General features: G+C 42.8%; 1 protein-coding gene across 2 annotated transcripts in view; it reads left to right on the forward strand.

Annotated features, from left to right (window-relative positions):
• The window catches only part of TTC13 (tetratricopeptide repeat domain 13), a 1,386,998-nt gene extending 1,376,836 nt beyond the window's left edge, over window positions 1–10,162 (forward strand). For both annotated transcript variants that reach the window (XM_086927141.1, XM_086927142.1), the window contains exon 23: window positions 8,817–10,162. In XM_086927141.1, the coding sequence (XP_086783267.1) occupies window positions 8,817–8,931 (115 nt within the window). In that variant the 3' untranslated portion in view covers window positions 8,932–10,162. The remainder of the gene's footprint in view (window positions 1–8,816) is intronic.
• Window positions 10,163–13,753: the final 3,591 nt, after the last annotated feature.

Below are 13,753 nucleotides of genomic sequence, written 5' to 3' on the forward strand. Positions count from 1 at the left end.
ATTGAAAGTTTGTCAAAGTCACCTTTTTTAACTTTGCACTTAAGCACTTTATTTACAGCCATTTTTTCCAAATGTAAATAGTTGTAAATACTACACTACAAGATGGCCGCCGTTTCCATGTCGAATACCATCATCTATGTTCATGAAATGAAATGAAGCGGTTGGTTTAAAATGGCTTCGGTATTCTTACACAAACTGACACTGACGAAGCAAACTGGCGAAACGCGTCTGTCAGGGGTGAAGGGGGGTTTGGAAATGAATAAATCTTGAAAACAACATCTTAACATCGGAGTGCTTGCCGTTTTTTGACCTGTATTGGTTGGATCGTGTGGACATATCGAAGCACCTCACCAGCGCTGGTTTCAAGCACCCGGGACAATTGGAGCGACGGCGGTGAAGGACCTGTGTAGGAAACATTTTTTGGCCGTCTGCCCCGAGGAAATGGAGCAGAAATACAAGTGAGGAGGGAGGAATATCAACCTCCGACGAGAGAGGATTACAACTGCGAAGGGAACCACTGATCACCCGCATTCCGCGTGGGACGAACGGAGGACGCCGACGGAGAGTGGGTGCCCAACGAACGCAAACGACGAAAGCGGTGAGTGAATACAGTGTGTTCGCTGAAACGCTAAATGTAAAGACTTATGATCTGCCTTGGTCCCGAATGATGTGAAAACAACTTTTCCAAACCCCCGAAGCAACACGAGTGGTTTTCCACCGCCCCGAGTAAAGTGAATTATCAACGTGTGCACACTTACGAACTAGAATTACTGGCAATTTCTACCCTGGGGGAACTCACGGGGGTAAGAGAGGCGGCCGCCAACTTAATGTTTATGTCAGCAACGGAGAGACCGACAATTGCTAACAATTCCACCACACTAACAGGGCAATCATCTAGCCTGAAAAGCCTTGTTTCAACAACTGGAGAGGCTACAAGAACGGGAAGTAAGAAAATGGTGGGAGGCCACCTCTCTGGAAAGATACATTGACTGCAATAGAATCCCCAGGGGATTACGAATTTACACAATCCCGTCATATGAAAACCCGGACCCAGCCCTATTGAAAGACTGGGCGGAGTACACAGCGGAATCATCGAGGGGAATGGTCAGAATGCTCATTAAGTATGCTTGGAGCGACCGGGATGAGTGAATAAAAGATATAGCGGACCTGGAGGCGACTATAGCAAAAGATAAGGATACAAAAACCAGTGATGAATTGAGAACAGCCATGGCCAAGAGACTAAAGGATTATGAATTGGGGATACGCAAAAGGAAACAGACTAAGTTTCAAAGGGACGAACAAGACTATTTGTCAGGCAGAATTCTAACATTTGCCCGCAAATATGATGCCACGAGAAAGAGACTCGCTCAAGGAAATGAACAAACAACGGCAATTGACACAGAAGAATCTGAAGTGGAAGGGTCCGATGGGGAGCAGAATGCCACCTCAGGCAGCAAAGAAAAAGAGAAACAAAAGCCTTTTTTCGACGAGTTTCAAGTCATGAAGGAAACCCGTCAAAGACCACAGTTAAGGAGTCACCCCCCTCAACAAAATCAAAGAGGAGGACGAGGAGGGGGAAGAGGCACAAGGGGAGGTACACAAGACACAACCACACCGATGGTAACACGCAGTGCCTCCAATCGGAGAAGACGGTAACCACAATACAGGAAAATAACATCATTAACTTGTCAAAAAGGAACATAACATCGGATGAGATGAAAGTACTACAAAAAGGTCTGAGTTTCTGCCCAACGAGTGAGTTCAATCTTGTTGACACCAAAATAGACCTGTTCAAATATATAAGGAAACTTAAGTTTAAGAAAATATTTTTGCAACATCCAAGTACAAGGCAAAATGGGACAAATCCGGAAACGGTGGAAAGAACAAGGGAAGATACAACAGAGGACAATTTATTGAATATCCTGCTGACTCCAACACAAGAATTACTTGACCAGGAACAAAATGTGCAGAGCAGCATTGTAACATCGAACTCACAGGTCAGAGATCCAAGCAACCTTAGAAATAAATCAAGGAAATTACCAAATACATCACACGATGCGGTTGATGTTTTCAGTGAAGCGATAACGGCAGACTTGGAGAGAATGGCTAATAAAAGAATGGACATGAAAACATCTAACATTACAAGGAAGGAGTGGGAAGCAATAAAAACACTGCGAGATGACAAAACAATTGAAATTAAGCCCTCAGGTAAGGGCGGGAACATTGTTATCTTTAGCAAGGAGAACTATGAAAAGGAATCACTAAGACAACTGGGAGACAAAGAGTGCTATGCCATGGTAAAGAGAGAACAATATCTAAAAAGTACCATGGAATATAGCAAACTATTAGATCAATGGAAAAAGGATGGCATGATCAGCCATGATGAATATTCTTTCCTTGTATGTGACTCCCCGATTCTCCCCACCTTCTACCATCTGCCAAAGATCCACAAGAATGCCAAAAGACCACCAGGGAGGCCGATTGTTTCTGCAATTGGCAGCCTACTTGAGAACACTTCTCGCTTCATTGATGCATTTTTGGCTCCGATTGTGAAGGATTTACCTTCATTTGTGAGAGACACGCAGGACTTCCTCCGTATCATGGACAGTGTCACCTGGGAAAGCGATATGCTATTAATAACACTCGATGTTGTAAATCTTTACACATGCATAGATCATGAGCAAGGACTGAGTGCGACGAAGTGGTTCCTAGATAGGAAACATGAGAAATATCGCACACATAGCGAAATGATTTTATGCATGATTCGTTTTTGCTTATACAATAATTTTTTCCTATTCTCTGGTCAACTATACAGGCAAACAAGGGGAACTTCCATGGGATCGTGCTTCTCCCCCAGCTACGCGAATTTATTCGTTGGGTGGTGGGAGAAGCACGAGGCCTGGGGAGGGGATAATGAAAAATGTCAGGACAGAATATTGATGTGGACTAGATACATCGATGATCTTTTTATTATATGGCGCGGAGACAGAACCTCAGCTGAGAATTACATCTCCGCTCTTAATAATAATAATCTGAACCTAAAATTCACGAGTACAATAAGTGAAAAAAGCGTATGTTATCTGGACTTAGAAGTGTTTGTGGATAATAACCATCTCCATACTAGACTTTACAGAAAGCCTACGGCTGGCAACGCCATACTACACGCGGCCAGCCACCATCCAAAAAGTTTAGTCAGTAACGTACCTTATGGCAAATTTTTGCGCCTAAAAAGGAACTGCTCAGCGGAAACAGACTTTAGAGATGCCCAAAGTGATGCGAGAAGTAGATTTCAGGTGAGAGGCTACTCGAAACACTTACTAAATCAGGCAGCCGCTAAAGCAGACACCATCAACAGAAGGGATCTTTCGTTGGTTAAAGAGACGCAAAATGAAAACGATCAGGTCAGAATGATCACCACCTTTAATGCTAAATCAGGTGATCTGGTACAATCTTTTAAAAGAAACGGGCATATATTAAAAACAGACAACATCCTAAAAAGATCTATCTCCGAGAGACCTATGATTACATATCGGAAATGCCAGACATTATCAGATCACCTTGTCCATAGTCACTATACCCCCTCAAAAACAACTGTAACCACAAACAAGGTCACTGGTTTTTTCCCGTGTTTACGATGTAAGGCCTGCAAGCATAGCCAAAAAGTAAAAGAATATCCTGGTAGAACAGGAGAGAGTAAACCCAATAGAAAAATCACGAAACATCTCAATTGTAATTCTGAGTTTACAATATATTGCCTTGAATGCCCTTGCAATAAACGTTATATAGGTAGCACCATCAAACCTACGAAACTCAGAATTCTGGAGCATATGAGGGCTATCGCGAACAATGATAAGACCTATCCGGTAGCCCGACATTTTGCCGAATTACACAAAAGCAATAGAGATCTGCTCAGGTTCTACTACATTGATCAGGTCACGAAATCAGAACGTGGTGGCAACAGGGAAAAGACACTGTGCATCACAGAGTCGAGATACATTCTGGACCTCAAAACGATGGCACCGTGGGGCCTGAATAATGATGCAGAAATGTGGGTTCACCTGTAGAAAAGATTGAGGTCTTACTTTGGATGTTTACTGGGTATACATAAGAAAAGATCTCCTCTCTATATACCAGTGGATAAAAGATGAATCTCATGTAAATATATTTGTACATATTTGTCTATGCTAACGTGGTCCCAGATGAGAACTATACCAGTATGTAAATAGCTGTATCATATGAGACTACAGCCCATACAGGGCTTCAAAAGACAATAAGAAAATGAAACAACTGATGTGGAAATGTAAATATTTAATGCAATAATAGGGGATACACCCCTATATAATTAATTCTGAAAATCAGGAAGAGATTCCCTGTTTCTCAAATGTAAATATGAATAGTTATTATGGTACAATAGAATAGTGTGCACTAAAATAATTGAAAGTTTGTCAAAGTCACCTTTTTTAACTTTGCACTTAAGCACTTTATTTACAGCCATTTTTTCCAAATGTAAATAGTTGTAAATACTACACTACAAGATGGCCGCCGTTTCCATGTCGAATACCATCATCTATGTTCATGAAATGAAATGAAGCGGTTGGTTTAAAATGGCATCGGTATTCTTGCACAAACTGACACTGACGAAGCTAACTGGCGAAACGCGTCTGTCAGGGGTGAAGGGGGGTTTGGAAATGAATAAATCTTGAAAACAACATCTTAACATCGGAGTGCTTGCCGTTTTTTGACCTGTATTGGTTGGATCGTGTGGACATATATATATATATATACACACTTACTGAAAGAAACATAGGTTTCAGGCCTTATATAGTTAGGAATTAGCATATAAAAAACCTTTGAAATTCACTGAAAAAACCATAGGTTTCAGGCCTTATATAGTTAGGAATTAGCATTTAAAAAACCATTGAAATTGCTCCTATATAGTTAGTTGTACTAACTATATTTCGCACACCCGCAATCCACTGCTGATGATGTCACATATTAGATCACTCATGACATGGTCAGTGACATCACTGATGACATCTCAAATGACATCATCCAGTGAATGTGGTTTGCTTCGGTATTTAAATATGCATTATATATATAGCAATTTGCATTGAAGAATGAGTGGATATATATAAATAAATATTTGGATGGAGGATTTAGTAGCAGTGTAATTGACTGTTTTCTTGCCCAATTTATTATATTTCACTAAATATAGTGGATAGTGACTAAACTGTGTGAATATCTCTATCACTTTGTCAGTTGTTGTGTAAACTGGTTCTACAGTTGGTTACTAGCTATGTGAAAGTCTATCTTAGTTATTGATTAGTTAACTGAGTATTTGTATGGGAGAGTGAAAGTGTGTGTGGTTCGGTGGGGGTGTGTGACTGTCCAAAGATGTGTGAATAGTTGATTCAGTAGATATATGAAGTTAAAACTACATGTTCTAACAGTTTGGGTGAGTGAATCTCTTTATGGGTGTGGTGATGAGCAAATATATTTCTCAATGGTACATGTCCAACAAACTAGAAAAATAAAAGGCAGTGTATGTGTCAATTGTTGTATATAAGTAAGTATACATAAGACTCAATGATTGTGTGAGTGACTGTATGGATAACTGTATACTTGTAATAATGATTTTATAATTCACTAAGTATGACTTAATATCTAAATGAATAGATGAAGTGGTGTTTGTATAAGTGTGTAGCTGAGTAAATATGTAATTATTATCCATTGTTTTCATAAGTGAGTAGGATGACTTCATATGTGAATAGGATGTGTGCTGGTGTGTAATGTCGATATAGGTGTATAAGTATTTTTGATAGTGTTCTATTGTTCATTGACAGCATGTATGAGTGAATCTACAGGTAAGGGATTAGTTGTGTGTATACATCTATGAATCACTGAGTGGGTTTTTAGATACTTGTATTGCTGTGACAATGGATTCAAATATGATACTCTGTATTTTACAAAGAGTGATGAAAGATTTTACTAGTGTATGAAAAGGTGTATGTGATTATCACATGGATGATTTCATCAGTCATGTCATCAGTGATGTCATTTGAGATGTCATCAGTGATGTCACTGACCATGTCATGAATGATCTAATATGTGACATCATCAGCAGTGGATTGCGGGTGCGCGAAATATAGTTAGTACAACTAACTATATAGGAGCAATTTCAATGGTTTTTTAAATGCTAATTCCTAACTATATAAGGCCTGAAACCTATATTTTTTCAGTGAATTTCAAAGGTTTTTTATATGCTAATTCCTAACAATATAAGGCCTGAAACCTATGTTTTTTTCAGTGAATTTGCAAGGTTTTTTTAATGCTAATTCCTAACTATATAAGGCCTGAAACCTATGGTTTTTTCAGTGAATTCGCAAGGTTTTATAAATGCTAATTCTATTAGCGGATAACGTTTAAATATGTTAATATCCTTGTGGAACCACCTGAGCAGCCCTAGGGTGTCAGGTTCTTTCTACCCTGCCCCCCCTTTTGCATTCTACACGTTTGTTTTTCTGCTTCTTTTGTGCCTCGGTCTACCTAGTACAAGATGAATGCCAACACTTCCTGGTTAGAAGTATTGAAGCCAATGAGCATGCTGCTTCCCTGTGAAAGGCATGCTGATTGGCTGCCACTGTCTGTCAAAACTCCAAATCAGGAAGTGTTGGCAGCTATCTTGTGCCTCGGTAGAACCAAGGCACAAGAAAGCAGTGAAACAAAGGTGCAAAACACACAAAGGGGGCAGGATAGAAGACCCCTGACCCCCTAGGCCTGCTCAGGGGGTCCCACAAGGACCCCCCAGGCCCAAAAATATTTTTTTTCTGGTTTTCCCCGTGGTACGCTCAGGGTACGCGTACCTGTAAGCGTACATGGGAACGCACCCAGCGCTTACCCCGCGATTTAAAAAAAAAAAATAGGTTTTTTGCACCACAGGGGCCTTCTAGGCCCCCCTCAGAAAACCTAGGGGGTCAGGGGGTATCTACCCTGCCCCCTTATAATCATTTCCCCCTTTTTATTTTCACCTCTTGTGTCTCGATTCTACCGAGATACAAGATGGCGGACTCTCCGGACTGTTTAGAATGTTGACAGACACCCGAGAGCCAATCAGCTTTCCGCTCGCGCACTTCCGTGGCGCGCCGGGTGCGCTCCCCTGTACGCGTACCCGTAAGCGCTGGAAGAGCGCATAGAGATATATATGTATTTTTTAAGTTAATTTTCGAAAAAACCACTGGAGCAATTTTTACCAAATATAGCAAAGGCACATCTGCGTACCAGTCCCTACAATTTTGCAAAGTTTGGTGTAATTCCGTTCAGCGGTTCGGGCTGTAGCCTTGTCAATTTGTCCTATGGAAATTAACATAGGGAAAACACGTTTTGGGACCCCCCTTTTTTCTCGGCCCCCACATGACGAATCCCCCCGAAACTTCCAGGGAAGGAGCGAAGCGGAGCTGGCCTAAATTTTGGAAAATTACACGCAAATTCCTCAACCGGCGCCAAAGTTATTCCCTATAGAATGCTGCGTATTTCCTATGGTAGCTAGGTCCTAACTATATATACCTACTGGCTATCGCCAGTAGGTAATGTATGTATATATATATATATATATATATATATATATATATATGCATATATATATATATATGCATACACACACACACAAGGTCAGTAGCTACATGATGTAATTAATCAAACATCATAAATGATAAAGGCATGGAATAAAATAACGAAAAAAAGCAAACACATACAGTACACGAAAATTCTAACTCCAGGCTAGGACTAATGTATAAAAAACATAAAAGTCCATCTTGAGCAATAGTCCTTTATGATGATGCAAGGGCCACAAAAAGTGCCAGTGCCTATATTGCAAAGGAGGCAATGTAAACATACAAGTGAACGATAATAAGACAGTTAAAAGAAAGCTAGGAGGCTAGTTTAAAAATTCATTTATTCCAACAGTTAGTTTCTTTGGAAAAACCTTGAGGGATCTACACATATGCCCCCTTGCTGAATTCAGAATGATGATTGTCTTCTTTACAGAAATATATAGCTTTCCTAGGTCACATTGGGTTGCACACTGGTTTCCACCACAAACTGGAAGTAGGTTGAAAGCACAAAGTAGGAAAAATGGGCTACCTCTTTGAAAAAATGACAAAACTCCGGTAATAATTCGTTTTTTTTATTCAGCTCTGCAAGTGTCCGAATGCTGGGAAAATGTAGACTTTAGCACAGCAAACCGTTCGTTGATGACATTTTGTAGGAAAACAGACACTTTTATCCATAGCACTTTTTTCTGATTTTCCCCCCAAAATTAAAAGTGTAGCTATATTTTGGCTATTTTCGCTGTCCCTTCCAGGGGAATCCTCAAGCCTTGGGTAACTGTAGAATACCCAAACACAAATTTGGTTTTGATAACTTATGTGGAATACCCAGACACAAATTTGGTGTTGATAACTTATGTGGACTAAACTCTATGAAAAGGGTCAGCACTGCGGGGTGGGCCTGGGGCGAGGGGGAGTCCCAGCAGTTAGGAGTTTCAAAACATTCGTTTAAACTTGTATGTAAATGGTTGTATGAAGCTTAGTCTAAAACATATACTTCCTAGAGTATGTTGAGTGTGTTTTCCTATTAATTATTTTAGTAGACGGATCTTGATGAGATACAGCTCGGAAAAAAGCACACATTACAATACCTTTAGATACACAGTGATTACCTACGTATCCATTGTTCACATTCCAAGCAGTAACATTTGTAATAAAAATGTGTATATTATTCAAAGAAGTAAAAATGTATACTTTACTTTTCCTTTATAGACTTCCTGCTTCTTACAAGACCCTTCCTTCAATATCGGAGACGTTTCCTACGTTGCGCACAATGATTGAGGTGCTAAACACAGACTCCTCAGCCCGCTGTGAAAAGAAACTATAGCAATTAGTTTAATTTTAAAAGAGAAGGGCAGGACGCCTTGTTTTTTTGTTATTTATAAAAAGGTAAACTTTAATAGGAAATCAGGTTGTTTATTACTTTTGATACTTTTTTAATAAAAAGTAAATGATGGAGTACTTGAATCATTTTTTGGTTACTGTTATTTTTGGGCTTCCATTTAAGACGTGGACATAAAAATCTGGTTTTGTACTTGGTTAATTCCACGGCTTTCCTTGAAAAAAGACCAGCAAATCTTGTTAAGCGTGAGATCGAAATAACTAAAATAAGATGTTAAAAAAATTAAGCTGTATGTTGCAGGTGCAAATTCTTTTTCAGGTTTGTTTTCTGAAGGCACTTTTAAAATGCAATACCTCTGTTCTGTGTATCACAATCAAGGGTTTTCTCGGACTTTAAATTATTCTTGTGTTTTAACTGTGAACATTTGTATTCAGTTTTGTTTTGTTAATGATGCCAAAAGTATGTGAATCACTGGAACGTTGAACCATATCTGTTTTAATTTAGCTTCCTGAGTTCAGTTTAAGCTTTGACAGTTGTTCGATTAGATCTGAAAGCTGAGGAAAAATATAAGTATGAAATAGAGGCCAGTCTGGTATCAGGGTACTTCGTCTAAGTATGCCTGAATCTTCCAAAACGTGGTGAGTAAAGTAGTCCGTGGCAAGAGATCTAACGACCTTGTGCTAAACATCTGACTGGTAGGAAACCTGCTGTAAGGCTCTTTAATATATTTACAAATTGTGAAGAAGCTTACCCTCTTCCTTGCATTGCAATTTAACTTTGATATCCAACTCTGTTTTGTACTTTACCTGGTAAATGGAACATTGACATCAAGCAAATTTAGCATGTCTGTAAAGGATTACGAATGATTGACTGGTTTTGAAATGACAGTCTCACGTTTTTTAAGGTTTTATGTGAATCTGTTGGCTATTGCGGACTTGAATATCTATGAAAACCTAATTGCCATAAGTAGAAAAATAATAAAAATGTTTACCCTGCCTGAGGTTTGGGAACTTTCAGCAGAGCTATTTTATTGCATAATCACTTTTGACATTGGATAGTTTTACTTTTTGTTTCTTGATGTTTTAACTGTACCAAAACAGCCAATACAAGTACGCAAATTCCATATTGATGACTTGACATTTTGCTCATAATATGAAGAATAAGCTTTTATTTTCGATAATGGAAAAATGATGAATAAAGTGGTGACGGTTTCAAATTGAAGTTTATTTTGTGCACTTACTAATTGTTGAAACAATGTTTATTTGAATGATATCTTCTCACACAGTAACATTATTAGTTTTAACACAGGTAAATGAAATGGTAACAGTTTTCATTTATGATACCTCTTCTCACACACTCAGCTGCACAAACATCTCTAGGCATCACTGAAATGTGCCAAAGCATCTACCTTAGCTGACTTGTGCTTTTGTAACCCGGAAGTGAAATTGGTGCTCTGTAAAGGTGCCACCTATATCTGTGGCGTTAGTTCCTTTTTCCCACACTCCAAATATAAATGTCTCCTACAGCTTTACTGTGTTTTCTTAAAAGAGACTATTAGTTATATAGATTTCTTACCTTAGAATTACCACCAGATGTCAGACTGGTTCCAGGGAATTTTTTCTCAGCAGTACCCCTGCGCGTCGGTAGGTGGCATCGGTCGACTCCGCATTAGTCGTCAGCGTCTTTGTCGCAGTCATAACGTCGTGGTATCTACTTAGAAGCTGCCCCTGCGCACTGACATAATTTCTTTCTTTTTCCGCGCCAGCCAGCGCAGTTCCGGAGAGAGCGGTACCCTTTTATCTTTTATGGACATCTTTTTTCGAGTCTTCCGACTGCTGTGCTTGTAGGGCTGTCCATTTCTCGACCCGGCTTCAAGCCCTGTGACAAGATGATGTCGGTCACAGACCCGCACCTCATGTGCCTTTGGTGCCTAGAGCGTGACCATGACCTGAGGTCGTGCTCGGACAGTCGGGCCCTCAACCCGATGTCTTTGCGGGAGCGGTCCCGAAAGCTTCTGGAGGCCCGGCAGTCAGCTCTGCATCGCTCGAGGTCCCCGTTGAGAGGTCGGTTGCGAGACCGGTCGCCGAGTCACCACCACCATTCATCGTCGAAGTCTTCGTCATAGGGTAAGTCGAAGCACAAGAAGAAGGCGAAGAAGCACTGTCGCTCTTCACCTTCTCCCCCTCCGTTGGCTGGCACGACGTGGGATGCGGAAGTTCATTGTCCTTCGGCTCTGCCTGCGGACGTCTCCGCGCTTCCCTCCCTTCCCAGGAGCCGGAGTGTCTCTTACCCAGCTTTGTGCATTGTACAAAGCTTTCCACTCCATCTTTGGGCTTCCCGACTCTGCCTACGCGCCTTCGGGCCCCGCGGACTTGGCTGGAAGCTGTAGGCCTTAGATGCCGGCAGCTCCGGCCCGGCGCTGTAGGGCCCACAGGGATCCAGGCCTGGGTCTGGATTGGCACCGGCAACCTTACAACACCTCCCCCTAGTGCAGCTTCCATTGACGACACCACCGCCGCTTCAGACGCCGGCTGTGTCCCAGGCCGTCGTCGACTCTGGCCTACCCCTCGACATGGACACAGAGGCAGACTGGTGTCGACAGATGCTGGTACTAGCGCCGGGGGGTACTTTTGTACTGCTGTTCATCCCTGGCACTCCTTTTCACCCTGAGTGGCAGCAAGTAGAGGATGGGGAGGGGTCTGTTGACCCTTTGGCAGACCACCTAGAGGAGCCCGACCGGAGAGACTGGGTGATGCCAGTAGTCTGTATACATCCCTATACCCTGGTATGCTTTTTTCCCCTTCTGTGGCTACGGAGGAGGGAGCCTCCTACGCTGTGGTGTTGCGTAGGGCGGCTGTGTCCTTGGGCCTTGCGCTTCCTACGGTGGCAGTCAGGACTAACCTCCTGACTGAGGTGCTTCAGCCAGCAGCAGCCTCTTCGGAGCCCCTGCTGCCTTTCAATGAAGCCCTCACGGATATTCTACTGGGCACTTGGTCTGAGCCCAGTACAGGGGCTCCTGTGGACAGAATGATTGCTCAACGCCACTGACTGGCTCCGGGGAACCCACTTTCCCTCTCCCAACACCCCACCCCTGAGATCTTGGTGATAGAAGCCTCAACAGTTTACTACTGCTCCCCCAGATAGGTAATCCAAGAAGCTGGACCATTTTTGGAAGAAGATTTTTTCTTCTGCCAGCTTAGGACTGCGGTTGGTGAACGCTGCATGTCTCTTGGGCTGTTATTCCCACCCTGTGTGGGACACGTCGCACAAGTGCTGCCACAGTGCCAAGAGGAGGCCTGGACTGTCCTCTTCTGTGCGCTTGTTGAGGGTAGTGATGCAGCGAAGTTCACCATCCGCTGTGGACTGGACACCGCCGACTCGCTAGGCAGGACGATTTCTATCTCGGTAGCCCTGAGACACTACATCTGGCTGAGGTCCACTGGCATCTCCTGGGATGTCCAATTGACCCTTTTGGACATGCCCTTTGATGGCCGTCCCCTGTTTGGCAACAAGGCAGACAGCGTGATCGAGCGCTTCAAGGACTCTAGGGCTACAGCCAGATCCTTGGGCCTCGCTACCACCTCACACCCTGTGAAGTCTGCTTTTCGCCCCTTTCGTGGCTGCGGAAGGGGTGCCCCAGCATGTTCCACAGGCCGGCGCAAGCTGCTCAGCCTCTGCGCGGCCGGGGACGTGGGACCCAGCAACTTAGGTCTGGGGACCAGCTGACGGGCCAGTCGACCAGAACCCCTTTTGCAGCAGCCTTCAAACCTTCCTAGTCTGACGTTTCATGGCCACCAGTTGCCAGTGGGTGGCAGGATACACCATCACCTCCCCACTGGCGCAACATCACGTTTGACACGTGGATTTTGCAGATAGTGCGAATGGCTACTCTTTCCCTTTCAAGAGTACCCCTTCATCCAAGCCACCTCCATTCCATTGCATGTTGGAGGATCACTTGGCCCTTCTCCGTCAGGAAGTTTCAGCTCTCGTGGCCGAGGGAGCTATCGAGCACGTCCCTGTCCCAGAAGTAGGTCGTCGTTGCTATTCTCACTACTTTCTGGTTTCCAGCTTTTCCTCTGTGTTGATTCAACCCCGGGTAGAGCCTGAAAGCCTTCAAAGCATTGCATCGGCCCTCATCTTTTGGAATACTCAGTAGTTTAACACAAATCCCAACAGACCCCCAAAAGCCTGATGTGGATGTCTATGTGCCGTTCATCCATTATCAACTCTCACCACTAGGGCCAGTAGTGTCCAATGGTATTCAAGTTAACTGCTTTCGTCTACTTAAGCTTTGATCCTCCAAGGCTTATGTCATTATTTATTCTACTGTTAGCATCCTACTGGACAGTCCCTCCATTTTTTCTCCATGCTCTTTAAAGCAATCTAATAGAGCTTGTTTCCCATTAAGATATTATGTTGGGTCAAGAGAGACCAAGAGAGCCCTCTCCTCTTGCAAAATGGCCATCTCCTTTGTTGATTGTGGGAGGGAGCTCCTGGGTTGCCTTTCAATGCAGCTCTCTAAAAGGAAGAATAGTAATGTATGCCTTTTCTTCCCCCAGACCTGGCCACCTCCAATCACTAGTTTCAAGATCAAATCAAAAATCATAACTGAGTTGCTCCATTTTACCACAATTTCCACACTCTGTTTTCTAAAGAGTGATGCAACCATTGAAGGCCTAAGATTTCAATACCAAGGGGCTGCTCACGAGGCTAGGTCCTTGGCACAGCAAGAGTTCAGAATTCAGGGCCCAGATGTGGACATAAACCTGCAGCTGAGGAAGTAAATACCTCATTCCCCCAGCTCAGC

Source organism: Lissotriton vulgaris, chromosome 6 (genome assembly GCF_964263255.1).
Source record: "Lissotriton vulgaris chromosome 6, aLisVul1.2, whole genome shotgun sequence".
NCBI classification, from domain to species: Eukaryota; Metazoa; Chordata; class Amphibia; order Caudata; family Salamandridae; genus Lissotriton; species Lissotriton vulgaris.